General features: G+C 34.5%; 1 protein-coding gene across 16 annotated transcripts in view; it reads right to left on the reverse strand.

Annotated features, from left to right (window-relative positions):
- Nucleotides 1-15,068, reverse strand: part of Pde11 (Phosphodiesterase 11) — a 91,794-nt gene that overhangs the window by 43,465 nt on the left and 33,261 nt on the right. For 6 of the 16 annotated variants that reach the window (XM_089464780.1, XM_089464779.1, XM_089464778.1 and 3 more), the window contains one exon: nucleotides 8,883-8,973. In XM_089464780.1, the coding sequence (XP_089320906.1) occupies nucleotides 8,883-8,943 (61 nt within the window). In that variant the 5' untranslated portion in view covers nucleotides 8,944-8,973. Of the gene's footprint in view, nucleotides 1-3,082; nucleotides 3,553-4,372; nucleotides 5,639-8,882; nucleotides 8,974-15,068 lie in introns of those variants that run through there. The other 10 variants (XM_089464773.1, XM_089464771.1, XM_089464770.1 and 7 more) reach the window with 10 other exon arrangements.

Raw genomic sequence — 15,068 nt, forward strand, 5'->3', positions numbered from 1 at the left:
TGAATTTCTACCTGCGAAAGAAATTCATTTAAACTGTTTTACTTTTGACTTCTGGCTCTTCAGTGACCAAATAAATTTTTTGTGAGACAATGTTCTTTGCAATATTTTTCCATATTTGGAAGTGAAACATTCATTTTATCTTTTATATATAACAAATATATATTTAATTATCGCCTATAAATTTTCGATAATTTTTCTTAATACCGTATCTATACACATACCAAATTTCATAACTCTATCTCTAATAGATCTTCAGATATTTTATTTTATGGCAAGCCTCAAGACTGAAATAGTTTTTTTACACTCAAATTTCAATTCTGTTTTAAACTTTTTCTTGCACATACCAATATTTATTATCTTATCTCTAGAGGATCCTATTGAATATCGCAATATGAAAGACTTGTCCCATAAATCAGACTTTTGAAAAGTTGACTTCGCAACTCGAAGGTGACTTTTATGACGCTTTAATTATTTTCTGCTGACAATCAAATACCTTTTTTGATAAGCCACAACATTTTCATGGGATATTTAAGCTGTTTTTAATTTAAATAAATAAATTAAATTTTTGCTTGTTTTTTTTTCGCAATGCAACTTTTTGCTATTCCCCTACACATCTCTTTCTCTTTCAATATACATCTCGCGCCATAAATAAGATGCAAATTTGAAATGTTAACAACCTAAACAAAACGTCGACACGTGCCAGCCCGCAAAAATGCCAACAACAGCTGTTCAGGCAAAATACACTGAAACGAAAACAATAACAACAACGCGAAATAAAACATCATAAAAGGTGTCAAAACAAAAACACAGTTGACTGGAGAATCAAAAGTTCAAGCCCATTAACATAGAACGCAGAAACCCCATTTGGTAAAAATAATAAACAAAAGCTAAAAAAAAAAAAAAATTAAATTAAAAATAAAAAGAAAAAACTAATCATATGATACTAAGTTATCATTGCGATAATGTCAAAGATTCTTCCACCACAACAAAAACAAACGCCAACCACGTTGACGTCAAAGGAATTGAGCATAAATTAAACAAAAGTTGTTGAAGAGCGAGAGAGAATGAGACAGAAACAATGACATAGCGAAAGAGAGGGGCTGGGTTGTTTGAGGATTTCCATTTGGAATTCGCTCAAGAGCTGTTAACCCACATAAACAAGGCAAACAAGTTGTAAATGCACAAAAACCACTCGAAAGACAGGAGGCATACCTCGCAGTTCCATCTCTAGCATAGGCCCCCCTGCAGACAGCTCCCCTTAAAACCGAGCCACTGCTATCTCTCGTAGCACCTTCTGTTTAAGGCGCACAATAATAATCCAGCTGTAATTACCATATATGTAAGTTGCCAAGCAATCAACTCGCTTCGATCTTTTGCAATATCTTTTGTATTCTGTGGCCAGCTGTCCCCTCCCCATCCTCCTCTATTTCCCCAGCTGTCTCCCCCGTAAATGGTTAAGGCACGCTCGGGTTTATGGCCTCAATGTAGTCAAGGCAGCTTGAAATTGAAGCCAACGGCCAGTTTTTAGCTCTATTTTATTCTATTCAAGATGAAATTTTCAAAATCTTCTTGTGATGAAAGTTTGTTTGAAAACTAATAAAAGTTATATATATATCTTTTAAATCTTAAAAACAAAGATACAAAAGATATAAAATAGAAAAAAGCTAAAACTTCTTATCAAAATAAAATAAAATTCATTTGTATTTCGTAGAATCATGCATTAAATAATGCCGACGCTTGACCACTTGACACTTTTCCCCACACTTTTAACCCGGTTCAATGGACAATAACTATTTTGGCCAAGTGACGGCATTCAATTATGGAAAAATGGTTTTCTGAACTGATAGCGAGACGCGTGGCGTATGCCAATGCTGAAAGGGGAAAAAATCAACGTTATCAGCATCTAGAGAATTATATTTGGTTTTGTATAAATACTGATAGTGCATACTGTGTGAGTAATGTCTAGATTTAGCCGGATAACAATGGTAATTCCTAGTGATAATGACAATCATAAACAAAAATGAGAGATAGAACACGGAGGGAGCTTAATTAGGGCTCAGTCCCAGACAGCGAAAAGGTGCGAATTTCAAGCAACAAACAAAGTACTATTTAAATAATGTAATTTTACTGCTTTTACCTATTGTGTTTGTTTATATAATATCTAATACTCACAATGATTAGGACATTTTAATTAAACCGTATTATTTACGTATTTTTTAAATTTACTTATATATTCCAAAGCATTCTTATACAACTTCAAACTGTCTTTCTCACTCTAGCTTTACCAGAAGGAAGTACACAAAGCGGAAATTTAAAAAAGAAAACTTAACATTACGAAGAGGAGCTTGCAAAGGGAGCGCACACAAAAGTACGACAAAATCATTTCCGTTACAAGCATGTAAAAGACTAAGCACACACAAACGCACACATTCATACGAGCTTAAGCTACAGCTACTAAAGTTTGCGTGTATGTGTGTGGGAGAGAGAGGAGCGCGCTGGTTAAAAGAGCAACAACAATTGAGAAAACAATGCGACAACTGAACTGCGAACGACCCCGCACACCTGTCTGCAAGCTTTTTTGTGGGCGGAAGTGTTGAGCCAAGGGGAGGAGTATGGGGAACAGAAGCTGTCTGTACGTTCGCTGTTGCTGGTGCTGCTGCTGCTGCTGCTCGGACAGCTTATCGTTTGTTCGTTGCGCATTCTCTTGCTCTCAAACTGGCTCTCTTCCACTCAGTGTGTCAACCTTGCGTTCTCTATCTCTACCTCATTCTCTCGCTCTTCCTCTTCCCATCGCTCGCACTCTGTGCATACAAGAAAACCTTTAAAAAACGACGCACTTCATACAAAAATTATGTTCTGCGCCGCACCATAAACAAACATAAATAATAGCAATTTATAATGCTCACTGTATGAAAACAAAGGCAGTAACGTCGTAAAATCAGCAGCAGATATTAAAAACGTATATGTATATGTGATGCTTTAAATAATATTGCGTGCAATCGAGTTAAATTGTGCCGTTCTTTTTCATTCTTATAAATGTAATAAATAAGTCAAGAGATAATAATTAAGAGGAAAAACGAACTAGCTGGCAACGCTGTGCGAGGATGATGAGCAGGCGGCGAATTTAATAGGCAGCTACTGATCAGCTGTGGCAAAGCGAAGTAGAAGAGAGCGCATAGAGTCGAGCTTTTTTCTAGACTGACTCCAATTTTCAGCTCAAACTCACAATTGCATTCCGCTTTGGACACTCGTTTTTTTATTCTTTCTTTCTTTCTTTTTTGTTGTAATTTTTGCACTTGCTCACACTCTATACGTTATTTATTTTTAGCGGCTTGCCGAATATTTCTTTTTCTTCTTGTGCATAATTTTACGCCTATTATTTGATTACACGCAGCCGCGAAGATAGATAGATTTGTAGATATTTTCACACCTCTTTACACACACTATCACAGGCGCGCACGCACACTTGCCAAAACGAAAGAAGCAGAATGAGCACGCGACCGTTGATCGCTTACGTTTTAGTTTCTTTTTTTGTTATTTATTTTAGATTTGCTTTAGCGAAGAACGAAACGAAAAAAACGAACAAAAACAAGTAAGAAAGCTCCAGTCGAGACTGCTCGACTAGGAGATACCCTGAACCCTCCAAGCTGATATTCTAATCATGCTGCACTTCTTTTATGCACACATACATACACATGCATCCACACGCACGCATAAGCCTGCGCTCTGCTAACTGCGCAGTAAGCAGCGACTGCGCTTGGGCTGCGCTGCAGTGTGGGCAAAATTATGAGAATTTATTTGGTAAATAATTTCTTTTGTAGACATACGATCTTAATGAAACTTTTAGAGCGTAATCATATGGTGAATATGTGTGTATATTCCAAAGCCCAAGTCTCTAGTATTTGAAATACGCTTTTTACAAAAGTGAGGGTGAGGGGGTGAATTTAAGAGTGGGGGGTAAATTTTAACAAAAACCGATATTGTATAAATTGCATATAAGCATACATTAAAAATTTGGAGACTCTAGCAATAAGGGTGTAGAAGATATAATTTTATAACTGGTTTTCGATAAGGGTTTTTATCGATAAAAAAAGATCGGGATAAGTTATCGATTTTTAATGATAAACTTGATATGCGCGCTGTAATTACGGACATTTTAAAAAAAATTTGAAGTCTCTAGCTCTTATATCTTCTGAAATCGACGCGTTCATACATACGGACGGACGGACGGACGGACGGACGGACGGACGGACGGACGGACGGACGGACGGACAGACAGACGGACAGGGCCAAATCGACTCAGCTCGTCGCCCTGATCAAGAATATATATACTTTGTGGGGTCTGCCACGCCTCCTTCTGCCTGTTACATACTTTTAACAAAACCATTATACCCTGATTTCCCATTTTCAATGGGTTCAGGGTATAAAAACGACGCGCGCATCTTGCATTTACTTTACACAATGAATTCGATGTTTTTTCTACAAAACTCTGCCCGAAAAGAATTTTAATCATTTACACTCTCGATTTGTAAAATTGTTATATTAATAAAGTTATTTGTTTTTATTTAATTTTCTTTCTTTATTATTTATTCTTTTATTTCAAATCACTTTTCTCGGGCCGCTTTTGCAGTCGCGCCAACCAAACACGTCGAATATCTGTGAGATACTAAAAACGAGTTGTGCTCAAAATTACGGGGCCAGTCACATTCGCAGCGAACGGCAGCAGCGGCGACGACGACTGAGCTGCGCGGCGAATTCGCCTAAAATAAACAAAGCAAAACGCTCAAAGAACATTGAGCGCTTAATTTCGTTCGCTTTTGACTTTGCGTATTATTTACATTGTTAAGGCGAGCAATTAATGAATTTCAGCTGGCCGCGCTCTCTTAGTCTCTATCGCGTGCGCTCTTCCTACATAATAGCACGCCATATAAGTGTGTGTATGTGTGTGCGTGTTTGTGTAGTTTGTTGTCTTTTATAGTTTTTACTTGCCTTTTCAATTGCATTCGCATTCACATTCACATTTAACAGTTGATAGCGTTAATTTTGCTTTGGTGTTGCCAGATTTCTTATCAGTCTCAATATTTCTCTCTCACTCTCTGTCTCTGTGTGTTGGTGACCTGGGAAATGGGCAATTGCTTTTGTTGTTGCTGTTGGTGCTAATATGACCATGGCCGTAATTGATTGCCGCTCTCTGACTGCAGATACAGTGAGGCCAATAAGTCGTAAATCGAAAATAAGCACATTTTGTCTGCCTGTCTGCAATCTGGCAGCTTTTTGGAGTCACAGTGGGTACCGACTAGACGCAACAGGTTGCCAGATAAACAAAAACTTACTATTTTGCTTTCTTTCAATGGTGAAGAATTACATATGTATTAAAATTCTACATTTCTGGTTGACCATTTCTGTTTCTCGTGTTTTTCATAATCATATAGGTATTTTTATTCCGATATTCATGACAAATTAAAATATATTAAATTTATTTTAAAAATATTCATCAAATCTAATGAAAGATACTCGATGAAATCTGATCAAAGATATTCAATGATAATATATATATTTATCAAATTAAAATAATAAATTCAAGTTATTTATGCCGAACATATCTCACTTATTTAAAGGAACGCACTAAAAAATGCCTAAAAGCCTGTTATCACTTACTGCTGAGCAGCTGTTTTGTCTTACCTCTAATTCTTGTTAATTTATCTTTTTTTTTTTTCTTTCACAAAGGCAAAGCTTGAGCATGACTCAAAGTGCACGAATGCACCGTTAGTAAGCCAGTCAGCCAGACAACAAGAACAGTTTTGGCATGGAAAATAACATCAAGATATTTGTATATGTATGCAAGCGCAACAAAGACAGCTATAACAAGCGCAACCGAAACCGGCTTTGAGTTTGAGCGCAAACTGTAAACAAGAAACACTCAAAAGCGACAACCAGCTGTTGCAAGCTTTGTGTTAGCTTTGTGTTTGCTATAGCAAAAGAGCTTTTGCAAGTTTACAATGTGCGGGCATTGAGTGAAGTTCTGCTCGAGTGCAAATGGCAATGAGTGTAGTATTTACTTTTTTTCTTTTGTGGACGCCACTTAAGTTTTTTTTTTTTTTGCTCAATGCCAATTTGCCGGCAATATTTATTTGGGCTGGTCTCACTCAAGCTTTGTTTGCCTCTCTGTGTATGTGAGAGTGTTTTGGTTTGTGTGCGTGAGTCGGAAACGGAAATGCTGGCAACCGCCTGAAACGTGACAGCAGCGTTTCCGCTGCTGACAAACTGTGTTGACAAAGCGTGCCACATGCTTTCATCCACTTGAGCCGCGCTTCACTGTATGCACCCCCTGGCCCTTAGCCATCAATTTCGCATAAAGTTGGGTTTTAGCGGCATTTAGTTTTGTTTGTTTGTCTTTGCTGTTCGCTTGTTGGAAATTAATTAAAACTTTATGTGATTGTTGCGCGCACAAGTTTTGAGTGTCTCACACCAAAATCCTAGCCCTGCATGACCCTCTATTCTTAGCCTTACGCTCGTCCGCTCATAGTTCCGCCAATAAATCACTTAGCTCTGTGTTTACACACGCGTTTGTGGTCTTCAGCTCTTGGCCGGGCTTAAATGTTTTGGCTCATCTCGAGTTGCCATTGATTGGCAAAATTTCCATGGTTTTCGCAGCATTTCAACTTTTTGGCTGTTTTGGCCACACTGCCAGTGTGTCCAATTGGCATCCAATTGGGAAATTGGAAATGCAGTCAAGCGCTGCAACTAAGCCAACAAATAATTTGTGGCCACAATTTGTGGCAAGCTAGCGTTGCTATTGCCACACGTATTCAGATTTCAATAATAATGCCGTATTGTGTAAGAAGAACTAACTTTTGTTATTATTTAAACAAACTTGATTATACATGAGTGGGCTGACAAGGAAGTTTAATGTAACCAAAGGATTATCACAGTGTAAATCTGGAACTATACCAAGTAGATAATCGCACAAATAATAGTAGTTGAGAGAGTGGTAGGAGTGGCTGTTGTAGTAGAAGCAGTGAAAGTAGTAGTAGTAGTAGTAGAACTAGAAATTGTCAAAGCTGGTTGTATTATTAAGCAAAATAATAATATTAGAAGTAAACAGAAAAACTGGTTGTAATAGAAGCAGTAGAAGATGGAGATAATAGTAGCAGATAGTAGTAGAAGCAGTAGTATTTGGTAGTAGAGTCTGATATTAGTAGATAGCAGTAGAAACTAGTTGTACTAAAAAGTAGTAGTGGAAACTATAGTCAATAGTAGTAGACGCTAGTGACCGAGAAGCTAATAGTAGTAGTTAACAGCAGAAGAAGATTGTAGTAGTAAATAGTAGCAGAAGCTAAAAGTAGGGGAAAATGTAGTACTAGTAGTAGGTAGTTGTGGAAGTAAATAGTAGCAGAAGCTAGAGTTATTAGTAAATAGTAGTTGTAAATGCTGGTATGTAGTAGCAGAAGCTAGAATTAATAGTAAGTAGTAGAAGCAGCTACTACTACTACTACTAAAAGGCAATTGTTGAAAAGTAGTATAATAAATAATATAATAAATAAGTAGTAAATAGTAGTATTCCCATTGGAAGACAAAGATTAGCTTTCTACATACTTATGTCAATGTCTCAATAGAGAATCGATGTCAACAAAAATATGTTAGTTTTTGATCCCATCAAAGAACTTAAAAGCTTTCGATGGTGTTAAATGCTACAAAGAGTTTATTGCCAATTCTGTTGCTGCTTTACAAAGTAAGCTACACTTTTTCTTTTTCTTTTCCTTTTTTTCCTTTTTTTTTTTTTTTTTTTTTTTAGCCACTTAAGTGGGGTGTTTCCCCACTAAATCAAAGCCCATTATCTGGCAGCCAAGTTTATCCCGGCGTTTTTGCAACTGAGCAACATTTAAAATTCAGTGAGTGCTCATTAATATTTTATCTGACAAACGCTAATGACTGCGAAAATAACCAAGAGCGCAGCTGAACTAGTGCTTAGGTGACTATTAGATACCCTGTAAATAAGTTTATGATTGCTTAATGGGATCACACAATGACTTTACTATATATACAATATTAAAGCAATGTAGAAAATATAGAAATATATAATCATGCTATACAGAGTATATAAATAAAACACATATCATAAATTATATTTCTAAATGATTTTCATTTGTATACTGTATATATTTATATTAAGTATATAATTTTGTATATTTTATAATTTTCTTGTTTTTTTTTTCAAAACAAAACTCCCTACATGCGCTTTTTAAACAGGGTATAAAAAGGCAAAGAGCAACAGGCGCCATTTACGACACGCTCTGAGCTGATGGCTACGCAGCTTGAATTGAGACAACGTTGGCAAATTGAACGTTTAACCTTGCTGCAAATCGAAGAACACCAAAAACATGACGAAATGAACTTCTTTTGTGAGCTTTCAACTTTTAACTAGAAACTTTATTTGGGACCGTTTTTTTCTTGAAGACAGTTCAGGCAAACTTATGAGCTACTGTATTGAGCAACAATTTAGAGTAGTGTTTATAAAAGTTTCGAATTTTGAACTAGCTCAACTACAACTGTAATGTAGCTAGAGCTGACAACTTATTAACTGCTTTAATAACTTTAAACTAGTTCCAGAACTGGTAGTAGTTCTGTAATATAAACTAGTATCGGGGCTTACATATTCCTTTCATATATATATAAACAATTTAGAAGACTTGAACATAGTTTCAAAAACGGAACTGGTTCATCAATAACATGTTTGTAATTAGAATTCGCCACACAACTCTAACTGCAGCTCATTGAAACTAATAAACATACGCATCATAAATTTATTAAAGTGTGGAACTAGTCCTGCTTCGAGAACTAGTTCAGCAGCATCTCGAGTAAATATATGTACTATAACTTACCAATCTTGCGACGGGCGCGCCATAAAACTGGAGGTGCAGCTTGGTTTGGTGAAGAGGCCATGTTGCTATATAGATCCCTTAAAGCAGATATCTGTAAAATTAGGAGAGATAAACATGTATCTAGATCAATACTTCATTAAATTACTTTAAACTGTACAGTCATAATGAGACAGTTGATTTCATAATTTCTACTTATTGATTGAATCATATTCGGGGCATTATGCAATCAAATGTTTTGTGCCAAAACTTTGCCGATAACATTGAACCCAATCTATTGTATATATGTACATATATCCGCAAAATATGCCAAGGCACATCCGCCAAACACCAGCTACAAAGAGAGGAAAAAACCCCAGCAAAAAATAATCGAATGAAAAATTATGAATGACAGCGCTGATTAATGGAGTCGGACAAAACATCATTAGGCCAAATTGAAGTAGTAGAAGAAGAAGAAGAAGAAGAAGAAGAAGGTGACTTTAACAAAGTTTATAAGCAGCAATTTGAGGAATATGTGCCAAAAAGTTTGCCCTTAATAAAAACCTATCTTATATATAATTCGATAGTATGAGCATAATTTAAGAACTTAAGAGGTATTTGATAAGTTGAGTTGTTTAATCTCATGAAATTGATACCAATGTCTTTTCAAAAAGGCTTATCAAACGGAATTTTTCAAGAGCACTTTAAGGTGAATGGAAATAATATTCATGTATTTGACTTCCTGTATTAGTATATTATAAAGTAGTATATTATAAAGTAGTATACCTACATATATACGATATTTCATATTTAAGACATTGAAAAATAGAAAAATAAGAAAAAATAATAAACTAATTTTTTTTGAATATGCATATAAATATAATTATTAAAAGAATATTAAAATATTTCAAACACAAATTTGCTAAGAATCAAAAAGAAATAGGCAGCAAAGTTCGAAAATATATTTTATTCATTAATTTTTATTTTAGATTATATTGTATTTCCTAAAATTAATTAATTCATTTCAATAGAATTCACAAATTTGCCATATACAAAAAACTTTACAAAAATTCTGGAAATAGTTTTCGGCCATAAGCCTTAGACTACATCCCAAATGGCTTTCTCGAGAAAACCTATTTATGCAAAGCCAAAAATTAACGCGAAATTGAATGATTCATAAGAAAACTTTCGGAAATCAAATATATGTAGCTATATAGCTATGTTTATGAATGTCAATCAAACGATTTCAGGCATCATAAAACTAAAGCAACAAATTTACTTATTATACTTTTACGTCTCGTGATTTTTGAATGAAATTCTTTATTGCATGAAAACTACGAATCAACAAAAGTGCGCAAATAATATCAAGTCGATTGACGATACTGAGAATCTATAGCATATATATCCATATGTATATAGAAATTCATGACTGGACTCTTTGGACTCGTTGCTCGATTCTTCTATATATAAGAAAATCAATTTAGAATGGCGCTTTTCTGGTGCTGCTGTTCTTATCAGCGTTTGCTTTGCTCTTCCTCTTGTTTCAGCGTGTTATCAGCCACGCCAACGACCTTGACAACATATATATGTTTGTGTATATATATATACGTGTGTGTATATAGATTTCGTTTTATCTGACAATTGTTGCGCGCGCATTTCAATCGATGTCCACTCAAAGTCAAATAGCGCCCCTCAAATGCGCGGCAAAGTCAATGAACTGGGCCAAGTATTTATGTATTTATTTCTTTCTTCTATTTTGTTTTATTCCTAGGCGTGGGCACTGATTGTGCTTAGGAGTCGTTGTTGCCGGCGGCGGCGCTTAAAAAGTCTGGCAAAAGTAAACAATGCGAAACACTTACAACAACAAAGCAGGCCAGCCGAATTCAATTAAACTTAATTAAAAGAAACTAATTAGAAACAAATAAAACAAAAATGAAATAAAAAATGTGGTTTAAAAACCTGACACAAAATATTTGATCGACAAGGCCGGCAATTGTATACTCTTTACTTCAGTAATTTATTTTTGAAATGTAATTAAATAATGCATTTTAATAATAAATTAATTCTTTTCATTTCTGATTGGTAATTTAGTTTTTTTTTTTTTTTTTTTTTTTTTTTGAGCTGTGATAAAAATTGTTTTTATATTTTCTATTCAATGCTTCTGTTATGCGTACTGCCATCTCCTCTGCTCTCTCATTTACAAGTGAAATGATGTGTGCCAAATGTGGATGGTAAAAAGCATTACCATCCACATGGTCCACATTTCGTTCCCAACGTGCATTGGGCGTGCCGGCAAGGCATCAGCCTGACGAACAAGTTAGCTCCGGTTCGAATCCGGCTACAAACTTTACTTACGTCAAAGATTTTTAACTAACGGATCTTGTATGGCTGGGTGAATTTGATTTCTGTATATTTTTTTTTTTCATTTATATTTATTTTATTTGACAGACAATATCAAAAAGCTTATAGTCTTATCACGTTACCTTCATGATTCTATATTTATGATTTATATATTCACAGTCATATAAAACAAAATAGAAAACAATATTTATGTGCTCTCTTCTAAGAGTATTAAGAAAAATTATTAGAGTTGGCATTGTTTATTGCCCTTTTCGCTGCACGTTTTGATTGCATTTTTGATAAGCAAAAAGTGCATAATGCAAAAAAGAGAAGCAAAAAATAAGCTAACATTAATTAATAGACACAAAAAAAAAAAAAAAAAAAAAAAAAAAAAAACTGTGTGCAAATAGCCGCCACATGCGACGCGATCAGACACTAATTATTATTGTTATTGTTATTGCGGCTATTGTTATTATTGTTGCAATTGTTGTAATTGATTCTTGATATTTTGATTAAATTCAAATCGAATCATTTAATGCGGCGCCCAATTGTCGAATGTGTCGATCAAAGTGTTCATTGATTAACATAGTCGAGGCAGGTCAAATTAACTATATATAAACATACATACATAGGCATGTATACGTGCATGTATGTGTGTATGTGTGCGTGTGTCTGTATGCAAGGAATCGCTGGGGCTACGATTATTACAACTGCGCAGATTGTTTGCAATCGCATCGCCCATACAATTAGTTGCTGCACAATGCCCCTAGACAATAACAAACAAATGGCAATTGGCAGATGCGAGAAAAGCCACCGATAACAACAACAACAACAAATTAGAAACATTTTGGAGTTGAACGTGATGTCTCTCTCGTTCTCTTTCCCTCTCTATACTCTGTAGTATAAACATGTCTCTCTCTCTTTCTCTCTCTCTCTCTCACTCTCTCACTGTATACTCTATACTCTATACTCTATACTCTATACTCTATACTCTATACTCTATACTCTATACTCTATACTCTATACTCTATACTCTATACTCTATACTCTATACTCTATACTCTATACTCTATACTCTATACTCTATACTCTATATTCTATACTCTATACTCTATACTCTATACTCTATACTCTATACTCTATACTCTATACTCTATACTCTATACTCTATACTCTATACTCTATACTCTATACTCTATACTCTATACTCTATACTCTATACTCTATACTCTATACTCTATACTCTATACTCTATACTCTATACTCTATACTCTATACTCTATACTCTATACTCTATTATATTAGGTAAGAAAGTGTCACAATAGAGATCGAGCTCACGGAAAGAGAGAAGGCTGTGAGGAAAGGCGGAGTTGTGTCGTTAACCGCAAATCGTGTACATTAGACAACTGCAAATATGCAAGTGTATAATTAGATAGTATATACTTATATATATATATATATGTGTTTGCATTTGTATGTATGCCCAAGTACATGTGCATGTGGCAACCGGTTTAAATAGTGAGCTGCTTTAAATTAATGCTAACTGAAAGTTTATTGAATTTCTATTTGCTTTAATTAATAATATTATTTATACATCTTTAATTTTTACTGCTTAGACAAAGAAATATATAATAAATATAAATTACATAGGCAGATCTTATATATTTTCTATAATGAATTTTAATATAGTTTACTATAGTAATTTATAGTTTTACCAATAAATAGCATAACTAAAATAGTACACAATCTTCTTCTGATATTATCTTCTATTATTTATTCTAAGGTATATCATTGATACTGTAAGAAGCCTTCTACTATCTTTATTTAATGTTTTTCCAATGTTATTTCTCATTATAATTTCCTCATTAAACCATTCTCAACTATCTCTTCCGTCAAATTGTCAAGCATTTAAGACTGCACTTCAGAAAAAAAAAAAAAAAAAAAAAAAAAAGCGTAAGACCCATTATCACGGGTTGAGTTTCACAACAACAAAAAATAGTTAACCTAAAGGAAAAAAAATTATAAGATACGCCATGCGTATCACGCAGTAAACAACAATTTTTTCATGGCGAAATTCCCCAAAAAAAATAAATAATAAAATAGAAAAAGCAGTTAAAAGAAACGTGCAATAAAACGCGCAATCAATGAAATTAATAATCATAACAACTATAATCATAATAACAATAGCTAAACACGTACCCGAAATAGCGATCAACGATGGTTGCACTTGGGTAAACATTAAAATTCGATGTCGAATTCGACAATCCGCAACATTAACGAAATTCACACAACCAAAATCTAGGTGAGACTTTAGCCAGTGGGCGTTGACGACGGCGGAGGCGGCTGTGCCCGACAAGACTGATGTGAGAATCGAAGAGAAGCGTCGCTTGGTCAAGGCGTTGGACACACAGACATACAAACAGACAAGCGAGCAACAAATCAATCAACCGAAATATTCGCATCCCATGACCGGCATTTTAATATTTGCGAATACCCTAACCAAATTTGAAAGGACATACGAATTGTATAAACAGTTTGACATATCAGAGGAGCAATGAATAATGAGTAATTAATAATGAAATATAATATAAGAAAATAAGAAAATTAATATATAATATAATATAATTAAATTATATACTAGTAAACAATAAATAAGTAAACAATAAATAAGGTTTTAAATAAAAATAAATAATAAGATCTACAATGATTCCTTAAACTTGGAATTCAGGTGGAAAAAATTGGACACAATGAATTATAGTTTAAAATGATTGTTTTTGACTACATTGTAGCTATTATAATAGATACGAATTCAAGATTATAATTATATCACATTTCATTTTGTGTTTTTATTGAAAATGATGGGAGCAAATTGCTTCAATGGCAAAAAACACATTTGCTTTAAAATAAATTGTAAAGTAATCAAAGATATATTATATTCAACCCATCTTGAATTATCATCATTAACTGATACAGCTTTACTTGCAGTAAATTATATTTCCCTCATATTAGATAGAGCATTAGTCTTCAGACCTGCAGTAAAATTTTGTTATTTTCGCATGTGCTTGTGGCTCTTTGTTTTTAAATGTTTTATTTTTGGTAATTGTTTGGCACATAAAATTTAAAGTTGAGCATGTCGGTATAATAAATGTTTCCTTGGTTGGCATGGGCGTTGGTTTGGCAACAGTTGCTGCATGCCAAATGGCAACCCTGACGGGGAAATGTCATATTTGGAAGTGCGTGTCAGTCGACGACTGAATCTGAATGGGAATGCGGCGAATGGGAATGGCGAATTGAAATTGAAATCGAAATTGTGAGGTTTGTGAATCGTATTTAACTCTACATTGACTGCGTTTCAGTGCGTCGTTCACAATGCTGACATGCCCATGTCACAATAGATAAGATATATGAGCATGCGAGTATATATGTATGTATAGTCGACGGCTTTATATACAATATTATATCTGTAAGCTTCGTAAATATTTGTTGTTTGCGCAGATTTGTGGCCGCTGATAAAAGGCATCTGCTGTGTCAGAGTGTGTGTGATATCAAGGAGATGGCAAACAGCAATAAGCACGGCAGGCGATAGACAATGGCAGAGCTTCAGTTCAACTAGATGATACCCTATACACATGATTTAACTCTTCCATTAGCTAATAAGCTATAGAAGTATAGAATTTATATATTTTGAAACATTCATTTGGGTACTTGAATGGGCATCTTCTAGTCTTAGTGAATTCACTATGCATCTATACAAGCATTTGTGCATATATTGTTCTTTCCTCAGCTCCACGTTTTGTTTAGTTATTTTTAGTAAATAAACTTTGGGTTAAGCAAGCGATAACTATGAAAGTTTTCGTTTGTTATCATGCA

Source organism: Drosophila arizonae, chromosome 3, assembly GCF_054131065.1.
Source record: "Drosophila arizonae isolate 15081-1271.41 chromosome 3, UAZ_ARI_1.0, whole genome shotgun sequence".
In the NCBI taxonomy this organism is placed as follows: domain Eukaryota; kingdom Metazoa; phylum Arthropoda; class Insecta; order Diptera; family Drosophilidae; genus Drosophila; species Drosophila arizonae.